Source organism: Rhinolophus sinicus, chromosome 3 (assembly GCF_057876585.1).
Source record: "Rhinolophus sinicus isolate RSI-liver-muscle chromosome 3, RSI-T2T, whole genome shotgun sequence".
Classification (NCBI taxonomy): domain Eukaryota; kingdom Metazoa; phylum Chordata; class Mammalia; order Chiroptera; family Rhinolophidae; genus Rhinolophus; species Rhinolophus sinicus.
In genome coordinates, this window is record NC_142503.1 from 201,868,129 (window position 1) to 201,888,812 (window position 20,684).

Genomic DNA, 20,684 nt, shown 5'->3' on the forward strand with positions numbered 1-20,684 from the left:
GGGGGGCAGAGGTTGGATGCTGCAGACCTCATTCTGGAGGTGGGGGAGGTGGCTGAGGGACAGAAAGACGGTCTTGTGAGAAGGCAAGGACCCGACAGTGTGTACGCAGGTGGCAGGTGGCAGGTGGCAGGGAGAGGGTCAACCCTCCACAGACAGTGGTGGGAACAGGAGGAGGGTGGGGGGTTGCCGTGTGGTGTGAGAGTGTGTGTCACTCTGAGGCCGTGGCTTCCAGGACAGGCTGGGCTCTTATACAGGAAGGAAGAGGAAACAGAATGTCTGCCCAGGCTCCTCGGGGTGGATATGGGGGTCACAGCAAGGGACATGAGGGCCAGATGGTGGTGTGGCCGGGGAGGGGGCTGGTGGGCCTATGCGGTGCTGCCTGAGGTCTGAGTGACAGCCTGGCCTTCTGTGGGGTTTCAGCTCCCGCTGCTGGGGGTGGGGGTGTGAGGGTGTCGGGTGGGGGTTAGGAGGTGGGGGACTGGGGGTGAAGGTCCTGCTGACCCAGCCTCCTGCCTGCCATGCTGCCCGAGCAGTGTGTCCTTGCCCAGGCACATCCAGGGCAGGGCTGGGCTGTGTGAGGGGCTCTCTGGGGTCCCCTCCACTCGCCCCAACCCCAGGGGTCAGCAGCACCAGCATGTTGAGCCGCCCCAGGAATCGCTGCGTCTGAGTGTCCATGAGGTTCCCGGGGTGGCCTGGGAGCTTGCCGATGCTGGTCTTAGGGATCCCGAGGAGGGGGCTTATCTCACTGCTGTGTGAGTCTGCAGAGCCCTGGTGAGGACGGGGCCTGGCCCAGCAGCGACCCTGTCACGCCGCCCATCACCCCTCCACCGTCATCTGGCACCATGGCTCCGGCTCCTGCTGGTTCCTGCGTCCCAGTGCAGGTCTCCAGGGCCCTCAGACCTGCGGTTTCTCTCCTGCGTTTCCCCGTCCCCACCAAGTCAGGGTGTCGCCAAGTCTACCTGCTCCTTCTCTTTAACTGCAGCTAAAAGTGCCGCCTCCTCCAGGAAGTTGCCCTGACACCCTGACTGACCCCAGACTGGGCCAGGCGTCCCACCCTCCATGCCTGCCCTGCGCCTCCCCTCAGGGCCTCGTGCCACCACTGCAGTGTCCCCTGTGTCTGTGGTCACACTCCAGGGCCCGGCTCAGGCCCCCTGGGCTGGAGTATGAGTGTGTGAAGTGTTGTGGCTTTGGGAGTTAATGAAGACACATACTGTAGGCTGGAAAAAACACACTGCAGAGAAATCCATGCAGGGCGCCTGGGCTTCCTGTTGACACGATTTGCAAACCTCCCAGGCGGGGTGGAGGAGTGGGGGGCAGGAAGGGGCTCCGTGCGTTAGTGGTTTGGACACCAGAGCTGGCCTGGAGCTTATCTGCTTCCTGTGAGCCGGCACCCAGGCGGGGCAGCGTTGCCCTCTCAGTGCCCTGCACGCTGCAGAAGAGCAGGTGGCCTGGGGCCTCGGCTGGACTTCAGGCCTCCTGCCCCATGAGTGAGCAGCACTGGCCCATTGGGACCCCGGCACGAGGCACATTTGCCCAGGAAGGGAGCACGGTGAGTGCGTCCCAGAGCTCCCGCCCTCCGAGACAGGCACCTGTGAAGGGCTGGGTGGCGCTTCCAGGGCTCCAGGTGTGGCCACGTCCCCACAGCGGGGACAGAGGCCCTGTGAGGACCAGGTAGGGGCTGCTGGTTGGCTGTCCCACAAAGGGAGGGTGGTGGGCTCCGTGTAGATGGGTGGGCGGGGGCTGGTGTCGGGTCTCTTTCCCAGTGGTCTCCTGGGTGTTACTGCATTGGGCTCTGTGACTGGTGGCCTGTCCACTGGCCATCACCTTATGTGCTGGTTGCCCGGACATGCTTCCTGAAAGAGCCTGCGGCCTGGTGTCCTCCCAGCCTGTTGCCGTGAGCTCCCGCCCCAGACAGCCCCGCCAAAGGACAGAGGTCGGGAGTTCTATGGTCTTGCTGGACACTTGGGGCCAGCCAGGCTCTGGGCCTCCTGGTGTGGCTCTGGATGACATATGTGAGGGGTCATGCCTGCAGGACCCTGGCCCTGGGGCAGTGGTGGCAGGAGTGGATGCTCACCACAGGGCCAGCTCTGGCCAGGGGCCCCGGAGCTCTGGCCGGAGGGCAAGGACAGGCCCCATCCTCGTCACGGAGTGGGGACACCAAGGGGCGTCTGGGGTGGCCTGTGGAGCCTGTGACATCCCCTGGATGGGAGCTGGGCTCCACTCTCTGACCTCTGACCCTGGCTGGGTCCCTGAAGGTGGTGGGGACAGTTTTAGCTACAAACTGTCACCGTGGCTGGTCCCACTATACTCACGGTGACCAAGGCTGCTCAGAATCTGCCTTGGGGTTGTGAGGGGTGGGATTCTGGGTGGGGTTCTCCTGTGGGGCAGGGCTGGGAAAGCAGGTGTGGGCTCTGGGTGGCCATGGGCAGGTTTTACGAGTGGCCTGTGACACTGTGAGCCCCAGTTGTAGTTATACACACACTGTCTCAGACCTGCACAAAATCCGTCAGGGACCCCACGTGGTATGTGGGGTCCTACCTCCTGGCCCAGGACCCTTCCTCAGGCTGTGGCTGTGCCTCACAAATGCAGGGTGAGGGCGTGGGGGCATCTTCTGGCCGGGAAGGCGGGTGTCGCACCTCAGATCTTGAGTGCAGGCTCAGCTGCTGGCCAGCTTCTGGGCGAGGGTTTCTGGCCTGGCGAGTGTCACTGTGGTACCAGCCACTAGTATACCACGGTGACACAGGCAGGACCAGAAACCTTCTAGCCTGCTGGGGGCTCGGTGTCACTGTGGTCTTGGGTGAGGCCCTCCCTCTCTGGATGAGCTCCCCCAGCCCCTCCCCTGCACCCAGCAACACGTCCTCACTGGCCCTGCCATGCTGCCTGGGCACTGGACCAGGGGAGCTGTGACTTGGGAGATGGGTCAGCAGGCAGGCGGATGGGTCATGGAGCTCCTGGGGGGTCAGCTCAGCTCCAGACCAGGTGTGGGCACAGCCAGCCCTGCCTGTCTCTGTGGCCAGCACAGTGGTTGCCAGCAGGGCCTCCTACCAAACCCTCTGCACACTGACCACCTCGGAGCGTCCTGGTGCGTCCGTCCCTGTAGCTTAAGAGCAGCCAGTAGGTGGGGGCGCAGAAGATGAGGCCGTGACCCTGGGAGGACCACTCAGTGGGCCGTCGTCCCTGTCTGTGGGCCTGTCCTGTTCTCTGGCCTCTGGACAGAGGGGCTGTAAGGAAGGGCCTCCCTGGGCAGGGCAGCGGCTGGGCAGGTGGGCGGAGGAGGGGGACAGCTCTGGGCAGGAGGGCTGGACTCCGTGGTGCCCGGTGGGCGCCGTCCACATCCTCCCCTGCCCAGGGCGCTCGCACTAGGCACAGCAAGGAGGTGGGCAGCCTCTCAGCCTGCAGCGTCCCTGTGTCTGCTCAGGAGCTGACTGTGAGTTCACCAGCTCCCTGTGACGAGGGGACCGGCTGCAGCTCCTAGCAGGGGTAACAGAGCCAGTGGGGACAGCTGGTTTTGAGCACAGGCCGAGTCACTGTGGGTGCTATACCCGTACCCACAGTGACAGAGGCCCGGACAATATGCTTGTCCCCGGGCCTGGGCGGGGGCACACAGTTCACAGCTGCCCACTCTGGCTGGGGTCATGGACCCTCCAGCTGTCCTCAGAGGGACAAGCCAAGGTAAGTGTCACCTCGGGGGCTAGTGCAGACAGGGCTGGGGGATGGGGCTCCACTGAGGGTTCCCTGGGTCCCCTCATGTCCAGGAGAGGTCCCTGCACCTGGTGCAGGCGAGGGGCTGGCCAGGCACAGGGCCTGGGCTGCCCGCTGGGGCTCCCAGCCCCCCTCGCTGCTGGGTGGGCCTGCTCCGTGCCTCAGTGTCTCCAGTGTGGAGGGCTGCTGATGGACGCCCTGTGGGGGTAGGGCGGCCGTGACGATGAGGGGTGATTTGCCGGAGGCCCACAGCTCCATGCTCCCCGGCCCCCACCTGGCGTATGTGCCAGGCCCGTGCCTCCTGGTTCTTTCTGCCCCTCCGTCATGCTGGATGCTGTCTGTCCCCAACAGCTTCTGATTTCTGTGGCACCATTTAGACCCAGTCAGCCCTGGGTCCCCCTCTGGAGCAAGACGTCTGGCTTGGGGGTACCCATCCCTCCAGGGCCAGAGGCCAGGGGCCAATGGCCTCAAGGGCCCCAGACTCAAAGGGGTGAGCTGCCAGGCTTGGGGTCAGGGGCCTGAGTGTGTAGGTGGTACTGGTGGCGGTGGTGACGTGACCGGGTTGCTGCTATGGGTGGGATCACTGTGGTTACCGTAGTCATCTAGACCACTGTCTGACACCCTGTGACAATAACTGAGGCCTGGGGCCTGGAGGCGGGGCCCACGCACCAGGGGCCATCAGGGGCCACCTGGGCTGCCCAGGAGACCCATGCCCAGCGACCAGATCTGCAGCCCCTGGGGCGGGCTGGGCGGGGGGACAGGAGGTGCTCAGGATGCCTGGGTCCACTCAGGTTGTTGGTCGTCCACGGACACTGGGGGAGCTGGGGCCGGGAGGCACTGGGCAGACTAGACATGAGGTGTGGCATTTGCTGTGCTGGTGGAGCTCAGGCCGCTGCCCCAGGGTGGGGACAGCACATCAGGGGCCAGGCCTGGTGTGAGAACTGCCTGCCAGGGCCTGGGGTGGGCTTGGGGTGCAGGTGGGCATCTAGTCTGCTCTCTGATGCCCTTGGTCCAGGGTGAGAGGGCACTGGATGGGGCGGGAAGCCTCTGAGGGACCCTCTGCTGGTCACACAAGGGGCTGGGTGGCCCCGAGGGCTCACCTGGGAGCACGCCGACCTGGGAGCTTGCAGCCTGGATCAGAGGAGCAGGGCTGGGGCAGCGGGAGGAAGGTCGCAGCTCCCAGACAGGCACTGGGGGAAAGGACAGTCCCCAAAGCCACTGCCCTTAGCTGCTGCGACCCGAGGGCTGCTGAGTGTGGCTTTTGAGGCGGGGGCTATAGCCTGACCCAGGCCGCCCTTCTGGAAGGTGTGGGCTCCAGCTTTGCCACTGCGTCTGTATGTCATGTCGTGGACATGGTGACAAACCCTAGGTCCCAGCTCCTGCCGTCTGCAGCCGGCCTCTGCCTGGTTGCTCAGCTTGGGACAGAAGCTTGGACGTAGATAAGGCAGAGCGTGCGAAGGGTGGGTGGGACCCCAACATGTGCAGGCAGAGCAGGGGGGTGGCCCTGTGGCTGAGTGCAGGGGTCAGGCCCTAGACAGCGCCTTCAGCCTGGAGCCTGGCAGGCACGGATGCCAGCCCAGCTCAGAGTGCCCTGCCACAGCCTGACGGACGGCGTGGGCCAGCTCCTCCCAGGGGCTTTCCCTGGAGGACACTCACTGTGGGTGGATTTCTACACGGTGCATGAGACACACCACGGCCAAACACCTGCACAGCCCTGCTCCTGGGGGCAGGCCCCTGGAGCTCCTCTGGCCACATGGGAACTGGACCCACCTGCTTCAGGGCTGGCAGCTGGCAGGTGACCCCGCACATCAGGTCAGCACCTATGAGGTGGGGTCAGGCCCAGCTCCGTCTCCCGCGCCTGCCAGCCTCCAAGGGTCTCTGGGGAAAGGACTGTTGGGAGCTTGGCCTCTGATGGTTGGCCCAGTGCAGGCCCCGTCCCTCCCAATTCCTGCAGTGGTGAGTGCCAGGGCTGTTTGTGCCAGCTTGCCAGGCTGGGGTACGTGTCTGTGGGGTCAGTGAGGTCATCTCAGAGCACTTTGAAGCCCCCGGCTGCAGGTGGATGCTGTGCCCATGGGCCGAGCTGGCCAGGAGTGGCCCTGGAGGCCGAGGGTCCTGGCTACAACACCCAGGAGTGGCCCCTCATGGCCCTGAGGGCCAGGTGGTTACAGCCAGGGTTTTGGTGCCGGGTCTGTCCCTGTGGGAGGTATAACCATAGTATCCCAGTGGGAGGGTCCGTGACAAAAAGCCCCTGCATGTGGTATGTGGGCCCTGTCCCTGCCTGAGGCCCCTGGCCCAGGCGTCCAGCGCGTCCTGTCCTCACAGGGCCATCTGTTCCAAGTCCCCATGGAGTTGGCAGGACAGGTCCGTGTGGGGGGAGCTGGGGGGTGCTGCACCTTCTGCTGTGCCTGCCTTACCCCCTGGTTTGTGTTACTGGCTGCACACTGTGGTACCACCGTACCCAGGGTGATGTGGTCCCCTACCAAATCCTGTGACGCGTCACTGCCTCACCGAGGACAGACCAGGGTTGGGCTTGGGCTCCGGGCCAGGCTTTTTCATGGGTGTTGTGACGCTGTGGTTCCATAAACTGTTTGCATAATCTCTTTTTCATAGTCATCTACTCCCACAGTCTCCTCATAGTAACACAGTGACAAGACCCGCCCCCAATCCCCCACCCTGGGGGCTGGGCCGGGGTGGGGAGCCTGGACTCAGGGCTGACCTGTGGACAGAGGCAGAGCCCCAGGGAGGCTGCGGGCAGGTGCAGGGCTGCAGGTGTCCTACTGGGAGCACCTGGAAAGCCTGGCCTGGCAGGTGGATGTGACTGCTCCTGGTTCTGGGCTGAGGCCCTATGATTATGGGAGACTGGCTATCGTCAGGCCTCCAAGCTCCGGCCTGGCCAGTGGGGTTTCCTGCTGCAGCCTGACCCCCGTCCGGGTCTAGTCACACTGACAACAGCGCCAGCCTGTGTGGGGGCCGCCTGGGCCGGGCCTTGGCGTTGGTTGTCCTCCAGTGTCCCATGAGATTCTGGAGCTGAGGGCAGCCCTTTGCTGGGACCCCACCCTGCCGGTCCCTGTGCCCGAGGAGCCTCAGCTCCACATGGCTGCCCCCTCAGGGCAGGACCTCTGTTCCTCGAAGGTGGCCCTGCCCAAGGGGCCGTGTTGGTGCCTTCTCTCTTTCGTCGCGGGGTGGGGACTGCCCTGGGACCCTGGCCCCTGTCCCTGGGCAGGCAGGAGCCACAAGCCCCTGACACGGTGTGGTTTCCAACAGTATCAGGCGGTTACATTTTAAAAATACATTTACATCAGATTTGAAAATCTCACTACAGATGTAGCGTCTGCACGTGGTAAAGTCTCAGTGAGAAGGTGGCATCCCCTTCCCCGCGTCCTCACGCCCAGCTTCCTGGGCTCCCCCAGTGATGGCAGTACTGGGTTATGGTCCTCGTCCCTCCCGGGGTGTCCTGCCTCCTGCCCCAGTTGGTGGTGGGGCCTGCAGGGCCCGGCTTGCCCCATCCTTCCTGTTACAGTCTGGGTGCGGCCCTCAGCCCCGGGCCAGCTGTCCCAGTCAGGAGCCACCAGGCCTCACTTCCCAGACGCTGGAGGCAGCATGTCCGCGCACGAGCCTGTCGGGTGGGGATTTTGGACGGCGCTGTGTCACTGTGGTAGTAACCACTACTATAATAGTATCACAGTGACGCGTGCCCCCACAAAATCCCCTGTCCCTGCAGGGCTGTGTCCTCCCGTGCTGGCCCGGGCTCCGCAGCCGACAGCCTCTTTCCACTGGGATTCTGCTCTGAAACTCGGGGTGAGTGGGGCGTGATCTGACGCAAACCCCCGCTGGTCAGCAGAACGCACAGGCTGCCAGGTGCGGAGGTGGGATGAGCCTGGCCTCCCTGTAGGTGGCTTGCGCTGAATAGGACGGCCGCCCTCCAGGCAGGTGGCCCTGGTGATCTGTCTGTTTCCAGTCTGTGCTCTGGGCCCCGCGGTGCTTCCCGTCCCCAGCATGGCCAGCGGGGGCCCGGCATCCCACCTGCTGCCCTGTGTAGTAGCTGCTGGGGTTGTGATGGTGGCTCGTGTTCTCAGTGGACTGGGGCTGGGGGACCACTGAGGAATCCCACCCGTGGGCCCTGCCGAGCTCCCCACCTCTGCCTCGCCTGCTCTCCAGCCGCACCTGGCACTGCGCAGTGGTTCGTGGTCTGGCTGTCTCTGGAGGCCAAGCTTCCTGGCACTTTCATTCCCAGCTGGGTTGAGGGTGGGCTTCCTCCCCAGAGACTCTCAAGAACCCTCTACTCCCCTGAGGGCATCTCGTGTGTTCAGACTGCCTCAGCCTTCATCCTGGGAGCTGGAGCCCAGGCCACTGGCTGCCCCGGGGCCAGGGTTCCAGAGCTCCAGACGTGCCCAGTGCTTTCGGTGAGCATGCAGCTGGGTCCCGGGAGGCTGGGGGCCCAGATAGGTCCAGGCCAGCTGTGGCCTGAGCGAGGACAGCCGTGAAGGGTTTGGGGAAGGCCCGCTGCCCACTTGTGATCCTAACAGCCTGAGCTCCGTGTTCGCTGGGTTGTACCGTCCAGGTCAGCTGTCCGCTCAGTGACTGTCCAGGTCAGGGGCCTCTAAAGAGTGCGAGTTGCAGACTCTTTAGTGGGTGGCTTCAGGTCTTTTATGACATGAGCCCACACCAACGCTTTGGACGTCCTGTGCGTAAGGCTCTGTCTTCTCCCTCGATGGTGACTTCAGCGTCCATGGTGTTGAGCTCGTCCCCAACCCTGGGCAGGGGTGGTCAAGGTCAGCACAGCCTCCGTCAGTTAGTGGTGGAAACAGACTTTATTCAGCCGCTTCGACAGCCAGGGAGAGAGTGAGCTCCATTCAGAGGAGACCGGTGGGAGTGTGGTGGGGCGAGTGGGCTGGGGAAGAGAGGGGCGCAGTGTGCACTGGGGTGAAAGGTCAGGACGGTGGCCCCAGGAGGTGCCATCAGGCCGCTGCAGCCGGGCTTGTCCTGCACAGACATGGGGCCGGGGTCCCATCTGTCCTGGTGATTCCAAGTCAACTCAGCTCCCCAAAGACGCTCCCCAGAGAAGGTGCTGTGCGGGGTGTGGGCCAGCAGCGCTGGGCTTTCCCAGGCTGGCATTTCAGGAGCACTGGGGGTGTCACGGGGACGTGGCTGCCAGAAGCCATGTTAGGGTGTGGCCGTGTCTCAGTGCAGGGCTTTGGGTGGAGTCACTCAGGATGTCAGTAGGACAGCATGCTATCCCAGAGGCCTCGGGTCCAGCCTGCAAGGGTCCTTCTCTGGAGGACGGCAGCCATAGGTAGGGCGTTGGAGGGGTCTGTTCATGGGCCCCCTTCAGCCTCCTGGGGGAACGTTGTCACCAGGACGGACGACAACTCCTGTACAGAGTAGTTGAAGCTTGACAGATCCGTCCCAGCACGGTGGGGTCGCGGTGCCACCCTGCATTCTCCGGGGGTGGGTACCTGATTTAGGAGCCCAGCGTCTGTGCTGCCTGGGATCTGGGGGAGCTGGATACAAACGCTTCGAGCTGCAAGCATTCCGGATTCTTCTTCCAGAAGTTTCTGCCTCTGCCTTTCTGCAGGAGCAGCTGGGGATTTTCCAGGCTGGAAAGCAGTTTGTTGTCGGCGGTGTTGGGCTGGTGAGTCAAAGTCTCAGTGAGGACAAAGCTCAGGGGTGCACCCCACGTGGGCCACATGCGGTCCCTGGGGAATAACCCCAGCCGCCCTGTGGGGATAAGCCTTGGGTTCTCTGTGGGTTCTGTTAAAACTGGGAGGGCGGAGCTTTGCCAACGTATGAGAGGCCGGAGGGATCCTCAGGTCTGAGGCTGACAGCCCGACTTTCAACTGCTCTGTCCACAGGGGTGAGGAGGTGCTGTTCCTGCTGCAGGCATGTGGGCACCGTCCATCTTGGGGGCTGCAGGACGGAGAGCTGAGCCAGCCCAGCAGGCTGACCCTTCGGAAAGGACCTCCTTTTGGGTGCCTGTTGCCAGCTCCGAGGGCTGTGACGTCATACAGGGACATTGAAGACTTAGTACCTCCCTCGCCACCACTGCTGGGAGCTCTCTGAGGGGACGTCTGTGCCGGCTGCCCTGCAGACTTGGACTCAGGGACTTGGACACGGGGGCAGGTCCTGCCCATTGTCTCTCGAGTCTAAGACAATGACGTCTCTGCACAGACCAGGGAGGGTCCGTGGGAGCCCAGCACAGACGTCTCCAGCGTGGGGGCCATCGGGTAGGGAGCTGGGGGCCTTCAGAGTTGTTCTCTGGGCTTTGCAGGTCCCCTCAGGTAAGGAGAGGAGAGGAGGCCGCCCCATGGCCTCCACGTTGGTGCCTCCATAGAGGTTCCGGTCGGACTGTGAGTCTTTTCCTTTCTGTCGGGATAAACTCAGGCTGTCAGTGGCCTGAGTGCTGGGCTGAGCTGGAAACATTCCTGATTCCCAGTGTGAGTCTGTTCAAGGAGCTGCACGGAGTCCGGCTTCCTGGGTTTCGCTGACTGGCTCTTTGATGCTGTTTCTTTTAGGGGCTTTGGTTTAATGAACTGTCCATGTACCCCGGGTCCTGGAGCAGCTCACAAGGCGAGTTTGAGAAAGTACGAATCTCACCCAGAAGCCCTCTGGGCTGAGCCGTGTGCACAGGGTGTGCGGGGGTGGGGGTGGGGGTGGGGGCACGTCTGCGCCCTGTGCGGGGCGGGGGCGCAGCCTGCAGGTGGACCCCTAGACTCAAGGCTTCCTTGAGGACGCTGGCTCCTGTTAGGATTTCTGCACCTCTGAGTCAGTCTGGCTGTTTTGTTGCGAGGGAAGGAGACTGAAAGGGGACAGCGTGGGCACTGACACATACAGCCCCTTGGGAATAACTAATGGCAGCTTTGTGGTGACAACTGCTTCTGTACCTGTTCTGTGCCCTGAGCCTGAGCTGCGCTTGGGCGACACGAGTCAGTGTGTCCTCAGCGCTCCGATGCCCGGACTTGGCCTGGGGCGGGAGGTGGAGTGTGGGGGGACAAAGGGCGGGCTCGCTGGCCCACGGAGCCCTTGCCTGGAAGCGGTGCCTCATGGGCCGGCCGAATAGGGACCCGAGGGGTCATTGTGCAGGTGTCTCAGGGACAGCAGATGAAGGGATCGGAGCAGGGGAACGTGGTGGCAGAAAGTTAACAGGAACGGCTTGCGTGCACTGAGCGCCCGGTGTGGGCTGGACACCACCCCTGACGTCCACCTTTCACTTGGTCCTCACCACTGATGAGCGGGGGAGCCATTATTATCGTCACCGTCCCACGGTGCGGGGTGGGGGAGGCGGGCACAGGCAGTGAAGGGGGGGTCTGCACAGCCCCCGCCAGCTGCCGGCAGAGCCAGGTTCTCATGGAAGGAAGATGACCAAGGAGGCGGGTGGTTCCAGCTCTTTGTGGGAGGGGAAAGGGTGCCGGCTTCTGGATGCTGGGCTTGCTTCCGTCTCCCTGTGTACGGACAGTGGCAGAGGCTCATGGAGTCCAGGGCAGGGGCTCATGGTGCAGGCTCAGCGTGAATGATGGGCTTTGGCCTGCCCTGGCCCATGAGTCCTGGGTGTACATGCCCTGTGCTGGATGGAGGACACTGTGTCCTGTGGCCTGTGACCAGTGGTGTGACTGCGGGAATGGCCGGCATGCCTGTCAGCCCCACCCCCAGCCACTGGTGGCCAGTTGCCCATCAGGCTCCCTGTTGGGGCCGTCATGGGGGTTTGGGGGGAGCTGACTTCTCCCCTCATCTCCTCCAGGTCACCTCAGGGCCACAGGGGGACTGGCGAGTTCGCCCCAGCTGAGAACTGCTCACATCCGGCCTCATGGGGCTGCAGCTCTCCTGGGAAATTTTGGCTGTTTGCCGCAGTTCTGCCCAGTGCCCATGACCATCCCCTGTCTTATGCTGAGTGGTGTGGCCTGTCCTGGCAGCCTTTCCTTCTGGGGCTATGATCCGATGAGGTCATGTCACACCCCCCAGGTGCCCCTGGCAGCCCCCAGCCATGCCCAGCCCCCAGCAACCACAGAGCTGGGCCGCCAGGACAGCGTGGGTCTGTGGTGGTGATGGGTTGGTGTCCATGATGGTGAGGACAGTCCAGTCCAGGAGGTGCTGAGGCTGTGGTGGGGCCAGCAGAACCCTCCTGATCTTGTGTGCCTTGGGGTAATGACAGGAGGACACAGCTGGGGAGACCCTTCTGGAACACTCCCCTTTCACACTCTCGTGTGGACCCCACCTCCCCACCCTCAGCCGTCTCCCCCCCAGGTCCTCCCACTCACCCTGCGGGTCCTCGCCTCCTGGAACCCTGCTGGAGTTGGGTAAGTGTTTCCACAACCTTCCATCTCTGAACTTTAAAAGCCGTTTGAGGATTATAAGGGTGCCACCCCCAGGAACGGTGGAGAAATGGAAGAGCGAGCCCAGCCCCACAGTGAGTGAGGAGCCTGCAGAGCGCAGAGCCCACCGACGTGCAGGTCGTGGGCAGCCCTCTCCTGCCGGCCTCCTGGTTTGAGAAACAAGAAGCCACATATTCCGAACTTGGAAAGCACTCGAGCTCCGGGCCAGCAGTGGACAGCATGTGGCCAGGCCTGTGTGACGTGCAGAGTGCGTCTCTCTGGTGGCTGTTGGCATGGGCACTCCTGCGGCCTTGCCCTTCCAGTGTGTCTGCTGCCACGTTCAGGCGCCTGGCTGGGCTTTCAGGACACCCTGGAGCGGGGGTCTCCCAAAGAGCCAGTAGTGCTCATGGATCAGCCTGGGGCTGATGAGGGGGCCAAGCTTTGGTACAAGCCACCCCCACCCATAGGAGTCCATCAGCAGACACCCAGGCAAGTCAGACCCTTTCCCAGGGGGCCACCTGATCACCAAGAAACAGCTCATCCTGAGTGGGGTCTGCCACCCAGCCCCCTTCTCAGTGGACACAACACCTACCCCACTGGGGTCCCCAGGAGGGTGGGAGGATCATTTGGGTCAAATAGCCCCGTCTTCTCTCTGCTCTCCTGGCCTCTTGGTTTCTGGTGGGTGTGGGGTGACATGAGGGCAGCCTGCAGGGCACCGGCCCTCATCTGGGTGACCACTCAGGCCAGGGCCTCCCCACCACCAGCTCCTCCCCACCAGGATGGACAAAATACTTTCCCTCCAAGTCTCGGGTCTGCACGTCCCTGCACCCTCCGTCTGTACCAGCTGTGGGCCCTGTGCGTGCTGACCGCTCAGGCCCCAGCTCCTGCACTGCCCAGCAGGCACCACATCCCAGGGGAGTTCAGCTGCGGATGCGACTTCCCAGAGCACGTCTAACATTCCAGTTTCCTCCAGAGTTGGGGAGGTGTGGCTCCCTCCCTGTCCTCTTCCTCTGGCTCTTCCTCTGCAGCTGGCTCCTGACTCCAGAGTCCAGCACTGAGAACTTGCTGTCTCCTGGAGCCCAGCTCTGACCCTGGCCCCAGTGTGGGCACAGTGCCACAGGCCATGCTGCCAGGATACAGGGAGGGTACACTACGACAGGACAAGTGGGTACAGGACCCCAGGGAGGGAGGAGAGGTCTGCAGGGATTCTGGCAGCACCTTGGGGGGATCAGAGCCAACTTCAGGGGTTTTTCACAGGCTTCGTCAGCCCCAGGGACGTTGGCTCTGCTTAGAACCAGACCCCCACTCAGCTTCTGGGGGCTCTCATGCCCAAGGGTACAGGGGACATGTCTAAGCCTGAGAGTGGGTGTCTGACCCTCAGAGGAGGGTCTGAAGATCTCCCAGAGCTGAGCAGGCAGGGCCACCTCTCAGAGGCTCCAGGGGGACCCGTTCCTGTCCTTTTCCAGCTCCCAGAGTGGCACCCACGCCCCTCGGCTCAGGCGCCTTCCTCGTCTTCAGAGCAGTGGCAGCACCTGTCTGACTGCTTCCCTCTGCTCCCGCCTCACCTGGCCTCGCTGTGTCACATCTGCTTGTCCCTTCTATAGGGACAGTTGTGACCACATTTAGAGCTCACCTGGATAACCCAGGATATCCTCCCATCTCATGACCCTTAACTAAATCGCACCTGCAAAGACCCTTTTCCATACGAGGCCACAGTGACAGGGTCCAGGGAAAGGACCTGGATGTCTCCTGGGAGCCACCACTCAGCCCCCCACGCAACAAGCAATTAAGAAAGATCGACTGGGAGAGGGACCCTCCTTCTGAGACACACTGATGATCACCGGATTCTGGAAGCTTCTGCTGCTTCAATTTTAGAGCCCGAGCCCCAGGACCTACCGGTGTGGCCTGGTGGAGGATAGAGAGGTGACAGAGCCCAGCTCACCCACAGGGCCATCCTGCTCCCCGTGGCCTCAGCCACCACGTCTGTCCCCCGTGGGTTTGCGTGCTCCCCGTTCCTCTGCTCGCCTTGGGTTTCTCCACCACGCGTCCTGACAGCTGACCCTGCTCCTTCCAGACCCTCGTTCTTGGCCAGCGGTGACCTGGACACACAGGTGGCCTGTGGGCTTTGTGCAGCACTGGGCAGTCCTGGCCTGCCCATCCTGTTCCCGGGGTGAGGACGCAGGAAGGACTTGGGGAAACAAGAGGGACACATGCGCCATGTGGCATGCATGTGGGAGACTTGGGGGCCTACTGTGGCCACCTGGGGTCATATGGGGACCACACAGGGTCGCATGAAAGGGGTGTGAGAGAAGTTGGGTGAAGTAGGGCCACATGGGGCTCATGCTGGGGGTCAGGTGGGGTCAGGTGGGGGTGGGGTCAAGGGGTCACGTGGGTGTTCCATGGTAGTCACGTGGTGGTCACATGGGTGTCACGTGGGGTCACATGGGAGCACTTAGGAGGCCACCCTGCTGTCACACATGCCAGTGCGCTGGGTGGACAGGGAGGGGCCCAGCCTGAACTGGGGAAACTGGTCCACTTGGTTGTCACTTGGCCCCTCCACCTGGGACGCCGGTCCTCAGCCCCGTTCTCTGAGTGGTCACCCCAAGTCCTTGCCTGGTCCGTGACACAGAGACCCCAGGCTCAGGCCTGCAGGAGAGCTCCGCTGTTAATGGGTCCTGGGGACCCTTGGTTGGGTCCCAGTTGCGGCACCTGCCCTGCTTTCTTACTGGACAGTGGTCTCTGGCAGGGGCCTGTCTCGGCCTTCCTTAAAGCCCAGGGGTTAAAGTCTGCTTCCCGAGCACCTTTCGCTGATGGCGCACAGACCGGCAGCACGGTCTGTGGCAGATGTAAGAGGTCGAGGCCGCCGTCTCACTCCGCACGCTCTATCCTGGTGTTTGGGCCCCAGCACGTGGGCTGCCCAGGGCGTGGACACAGCCTCCCTACTGCACAGAGGCCACCTGCCTTCTGGCTTCCCCGTGGTGGGCGGGTCCAGCTGCACGCCAGTCTCCACTTAATGGTCACGCCCACATCACTTGTGCGGTAGCAGATGTGGCAATCTGGATAAAACGTCTGCCTGACGTCACATCCCCCCAAGTGAGGTGTTCACTAACCCTCCACGGGGCCGGGGTCCTAGGTTGGTTCTGGTCACTGGCTGAGTCCTTTGGTTTCTCAGGATTTCCCTGGGAGGCACAGATGTGCTCAGGAGATGGCTGGCTCTGGGTCCAGTCCCAGCCACAGAGTGGGGGGTCCTGCAGAGGGTCTGGGCAGCCTGACCTCAGAGGACCCTGCATGGAGCCCTGGGGTGTGCCATGCTCTGTGGGTGCATCTGGCACATCTCAGAGGAGGGGCTCCTTCAGGGCCCCTCTCAGTTTGCACACAAGCCCCTTCACGGTGAGGAACACAGGTAGGTCCTCAGGAAGCGCATCTCCGCCGACCCCACACATCCTGACTGGCCCTTCTCCAGCCTCTGGGCCCCACAATCTGTTAGGGATACCCCAGCTTGGCAGGCGTGGAGGAGAACTCAGCTGAGGCTGGTGGCTTCGTCCCTCTAATGTGTCGCCATCGTCCATGGCCCGGGGAGCAGCTTGCTCCCATTTTACTTGTTGAGAAGAAATGCAGCAGGACTTTCACATGCAGAAAACTGGAGTGAAGCTCATGTGGGGGCTGGGGAGGCACAGAGGTTATTTTGTGTGTAGAAAATGATCATCTAAACTCAGCACCTCACAGACAGGGAAACCGAGGCTCGCATGCTACTGAAGTGGCTGGAGCAGAGGTGGCCTGGGTGGCACGCCCCACCTGACCGGTAACCCAGAGCCTAGCACTAAAATTCGCCCTCTTCCAGGGCCTGTGGGGAATTCTTGCCCAGGCCTGTCTTGGAGGGGGTGGGTGGCACTGGAGACTCCTGAAGTGGGTGGACAAAGCTCCAAGTGGGGGCCCCAGGGTGAGTGCTGGCCTGAGCCAGGGCACCCCTGAGGAGGCTGAGGGTTTGTCATGTGGGGTGTCATCTGGGGTCTCTGCTCCCGCTCCCCACACAAGAACGCAGGATATGGTGAGGCCAAAAGGAACACCCACGGAGCCATAGGTAGGGGAGTCATACCACTATAGTCTCGCTGGAGGCTGGGTTGGAGACACAGGAGGCAGGAGCCACATGATCCGCAACCTGCCGTCCACTTCTTTCTGCCAACCAACCCCACTTGCTAACTGCAATCCGCGCTTGCCAGCCACCATCTTCTTGCTAGCTCAGACCCCATTTACTGTTAGTGTAGCCACGGCAGTTACATTAGTGGCCAATGGCTCACTGGTTGCAGCTGATGGCCCACTAGCCACAGCTGATGGCCATCCAATCACAGTTGATGGCCATTTACTACACGCGCCAGCACCTTTCCACGTGAGGCCGAGAGCCTGGAAACTGCACTCCTGGCTCTGTCCCCACGGACTCCACATGCCCCGAGCATATTTGTCAGGAAGTCTAACTGGGGGACATGACACATTGCTGGCCAGATTCAGGCTCCTCCACATATGGGCCACGCTGTGGCTCAAGGCAGCCTGTGACAGCGTGTCACCCTGTCTTGGTGTGTCATGAGTCTGGTCCTCTCCTTAATGAAGTTGTCCCTGGAGTGCTCGCTTCGGCAGCACATATACTGAAGTTGTCCCTGGGGAGGGGACACATGGCAAAAACCAGGAATTCAGAGCCAGATCAACTTGGTCTCAAATTCTGTTCCTGCTGAGTGCAGGTCCCTTGGGTTCTCCCTCCGTCTTGCGAGAGAGTCTACTCGGACCCATTTTCCTAAGGCTCCGCCAGGGCTGGGCAGGTCGAGGGTCCACACAGGTCAGCGCCCTCCCTTCTCCCTCCAGCAGGGGGCCACGGCCTGCACCCAGGAGCCGCAGCGTCCAGTGACGGCCAGTCACCCAGAACACCTCGTGGAGCATGAGTGTGTGTGTGTGTGTGTGTAAAGTGTGCGTGAGCAAAAGCCTGCAACTGAGTGAGTGTGTGTGCTTGAGTGTGAGCACGGGCGTGTTCTAGTTCACACGTGAGGTGTGGGCTCCCCAGGGCTCCGCAGCATTGCAGGCCCAGGGGGCTCCCTGAACCCTGTGTAGGTCGGCTCCATGGCCACCTGCTGTCCGTACCCCTGCTGCTGGGAGGTCAGGACCCAGAGGGCATCCCTACTCCTCTGTGCCCACATGGGTCACTCACCGCCATCCCCTGTCACTTCCCTGAGCCCACCAGGCAGGGCGCAAACACCCAACACTTCAATTATAGCTACTAAAAATGGGAGAAATCCCGTCCTTGTGGATGCGCAGAGAGGACGGTGCCCCCACACCGAGATGAAGGCCTTCGAGGCCCAGCGTGTGCGGGCCTCAGGGATGTGACCCTCTGAGCAGTGGCTCCTGGTGGCCTCTCTCTCACCAGCTTGGGGACCCAGCAACACGCGGGTGGTCTCAGTGAGTGGTCCCATCGCGATGCTGTTGGGGGACCTCAGACCTGCCATTAAGGCCCACACTTGCCAGGTGCCCTTGCATGCCCTCCTGTCCAGCTGGCTAAACTAGACGTGACATTTATTTTATTTGCTTTTCTCTTGAGGCGTCAGGTGAGAGTGAGAGACCGGCTCACAGGTCCTCAGGCTTCTGACCGGGTGGGGCTGGCGGGCTGGGGGGGAGGGAAGAAATCCACACGAGGGTGAGGAGGAAGTGTGAGCCCCTTCCGCGTCCTCGTGCACAGGCATTCCAGATGGTTTGCTTTTAGGGATCTGTGTAACGTTCACGCGGCCGGCGCACCAAGGAGAAAATGCGGTGGCACGTTCATGCCTCCAGAGAGGCAGCCAGGGGCTTTGAAAACCAAGCAGACATAGTTGCAACACAAAATACGGTCAGCCTTTTAAAAACGTGATATAGAGAACTGAGAAGAAAACATCTTCTCTTTTCCAGGTAAAAATTTGGAACCCTCTACTTAGTTGGCCCCGCGTGCGGTTCAGATCGAGCACCATTCTTCCTGCAGAGCAGAGCCCGCGCAGGCGCAGACGCAGACGCAGGAGTAGGCACTGGCAGCTGCGGGGTCGCCTGAGTTTCCGAGGCACTGCTGCTTTTATGGCGCAGGCGCAGGCGCAGGCGCAGGCGCAGGCGCAGGCGCAGGCGCAGGCGCAGGCGCAGGCGCAGGCGCAGGCGCAGGCGCAGGCGCAGGCGCAGGCGCAGGCGCAGGCGCAGGCGCAGGCGCAGGCGCAGGCGCAGGCGCAGGCGCAGGCGCAGGCGCAGGCGCAGGCGCAGGCGCAGGCGCAGGCGCAGCTGCGGGGTTCGCCTGAGTTGCCAAGGCGCCGCTGCCTTTATTGCGCAGGCGCAGGTGTGCACAGTTGCTGGGTTTGCAGGAGTTCGCGAGGCGTTGCCTCTGCAGTTGTTTCCAGCCTTCCGTGGCTCCGAACGTAGCTCCTGAGGGCCGTTGTGAGCTTTGGGAAGGACTGTGCGTTTTCGACACACATCGTGGAGGTGTTTGGCTCAATGCCCCTTCCCACACACGCTGACTTCTCAGGTATGTGTTAAATACTCCAATAAAGCCGAAAACAAGTCATGATGTGAAAAACGTGAGGTTCAGAAGGGAAAGGCGGAAGCCCGCTCACCTGTCCTCCGCTCACACCCTTCTGGGGGTAACCGGCTCACGGTTCAGGTTGCGTCTGTACAACATACTTTGTGCATTGTAAAGATGGGGGGGGGGGAGAAAGACGAGGGACACGTGCTAGAATGGGGCTAATTTATTTATTTAGCAATATCTAATCAATTTATTTAGCAATATGCAATAGCAAAAGACAAAGGCAATTAATAGAATGTGCTAATGACAGAAAGTAAAGGTGGTTAAGACTAAACTATATACATTGATAACAACGTCATGTCAAAGGAGTGCACATACATATACGTTTAAGAGACCTCAACACATGTTTACTATTGATCAAAAATCACTTGGCTACGTACATAACATCAGTAAGGAGTATCCAAAAGCAGTAATAAGCTCTATAGGATAGCAACTATTACAGTAGATGCCAAAAGCTCGCCAAACTGGGGGAGAACAGCACTGGAAAAGTCATAAATCAAAACCTTGCCAAGTCTGTAGCTGAGAGACACTCAGGCGTCTCCCACAGCGCTGCTTGTTAGTTCCCAAGATGCTGCTGCTGCTGCTGCTGCTGCTGCTGCTGCTGCTGCTGCTGTTGTTAGAAGTTAGGACGTCTTCTGATGTTGTAAGCTGCAAGCTGCATATAAGTTTTCCAGGTGCTAACAAGTTCTCAAGAAGGCTAACCATGGGGAACAACACTGGAGACGTGGGGAACCAGCCAGCCCTCCCCAGGTTCGCGGCTGGAAGTCAGGACGTCCCCGGGTGTTGAGGGTTGCGTGTTGCTGGACGTCTTCAAAATGTTGGAATGAGGAGAAAGCACCAATGACAAATGACCAAAAGATGAAACAATAATTATTTTAATAACACTGCCAACTGAGGTCTGTCTTATGTATATTTTTTCATTTTTTAGAGCCAAGTTTCTTGCTCCTGCCTCCCCCTCCAGGAACGGCCAGTTTGGGGAGGGTCCGGCAGTTACTGATATGCATGCTGCCCGTCCGGGCAAAGGGCCAATTCATCCAGACAAGCAATATCTACTGTTCTTGCTTGGGACCATCAGCCCAAGGTCTTCCAAAGCCTGGCAACGCGCCTGTCACGTCGTCCTGATGTAACTTAGCTACTTCTTCACTTCATTTGCTGATGTGGACGAAACAGAACAAAGAGGGACTTCTCTCAATGCTGATCAAGAATTTCTTTAACTCTAAGCTAAGCATCACCTCACAGCACAGACAGAACAGCAAACCTAATTTCATGTCTCCCCTGCTCAGGAGAATGAGACCAAAGGGGGAATTTACTCAACCCCTGATCACAGCACAGACATCACCTCACATACAGGAACAGATAAAAGCTAATAAACAAAAGCTCACATCAGCCAATAAAGGCAAATTTTCCTTAACATCTACCCTACACCCTTCATACATTTTTTGCCAACTTTCCTTTTTCACAAATTTATTAAGAAATAGCTTATTACAGTAAAATAACAGAGTAGTCACATGACATGATAAGTAGAATCCCTTTTTTAACATTTTCTGTAAACATTCTGTTCCCTCATTTGCCAGAGAAGAAAACCATTCCAAACTTTGTTTTTATTTCTCCTTTGTCTTGCTTTGCAGTTTTAATAAATACATATGTAATACCTATTTTAAAATACGTGTATGAAATAAATGTTAAATAGTAATGCAGTAAATATCTATACAGTTTTCCCTCGAACAGTGTGGGGATTAGGGACACTGACCTCCCGCAGAGTCAAAAATCCAGATGTAACTACTGTCGGCACCCCACACACGCCCACGGATTCCCAACCATGGGGTTGACTCTTGAACAACATGGGTTTGAACTGAATGGGTCAACTGAAAAAAATCCATATATAAGTGGACCTGTGCGGTTCCAAATCATATTACTCTAGGTCAACTGTATATACATATTATTTTAACTTGATAAAAATTATATATATAAATATGTAAAATAAATATGTTTAAGGTATTAAATGATATGCACACACGCACATAGAACAAGATGTTTGCAAGTTTATTCTCCTTCACAGGGCATTTGCCCTTATTTCCTACCTGATTTGATCTTAGGAG

The 20,684-nt window shown here is 60.3% G+C and overlaps 1 protein-coding gene and 1 gene segment (V, D, J or C); one reads left to right on the plus strand and one right to left on the minus strand.

Moving 5' to 3' along the window:
• LOC109455540 (immunoglobulin heavy constant gamma 1-like) overlaps nt 1-20,684 on the minus strand; it is a 138,556-nt gene that overhangs the window by 79,369 nt on the left and 38,503 nt on the right.
• LOC109455568 (uncharacterized) lies at nt 1,247-20,240 on the plus strand. 19 transcript variants are annotated; one of them, XR_012494462.2, is made up of 5 exons: nt 1,247-1,549; nt 7,424-7,500; nt 9,278-10,283; nt 11,438-18,528; nt 19,514-20,240. XR_012494462.2 is itself a non-coding variant. In XM_088797594.1 (2 exons), the coding sequence occupies exons 1-2, from the start codon at nt 10,239-10,241 to the stop codon at nt 18,423-18,425; spliced, it is 537 nt and encodes a 178-aa protein (XP_088653720.1). In that variant the 5' UTR covers nt 8,683-10,238; the 3' UTR covers nt 18,426-20,240. The 19 variants fall into 19 exon arrangements, 1 of the variants encoding a protein (XP_088653720.1); XR_012494467.2 differs by lacking the exon at nt 7,424-7,500 and having other exon boundaries at nt 1,249-1,671; nt 9,278-9,334; nt 9,555-10,283; XR_016020962.1 differs by lacking the exon at nt 1,247-1,549 and having other exon boundaries at nt 3,361-7,500; nt 9,278-9,334; nt 9,555-10,283.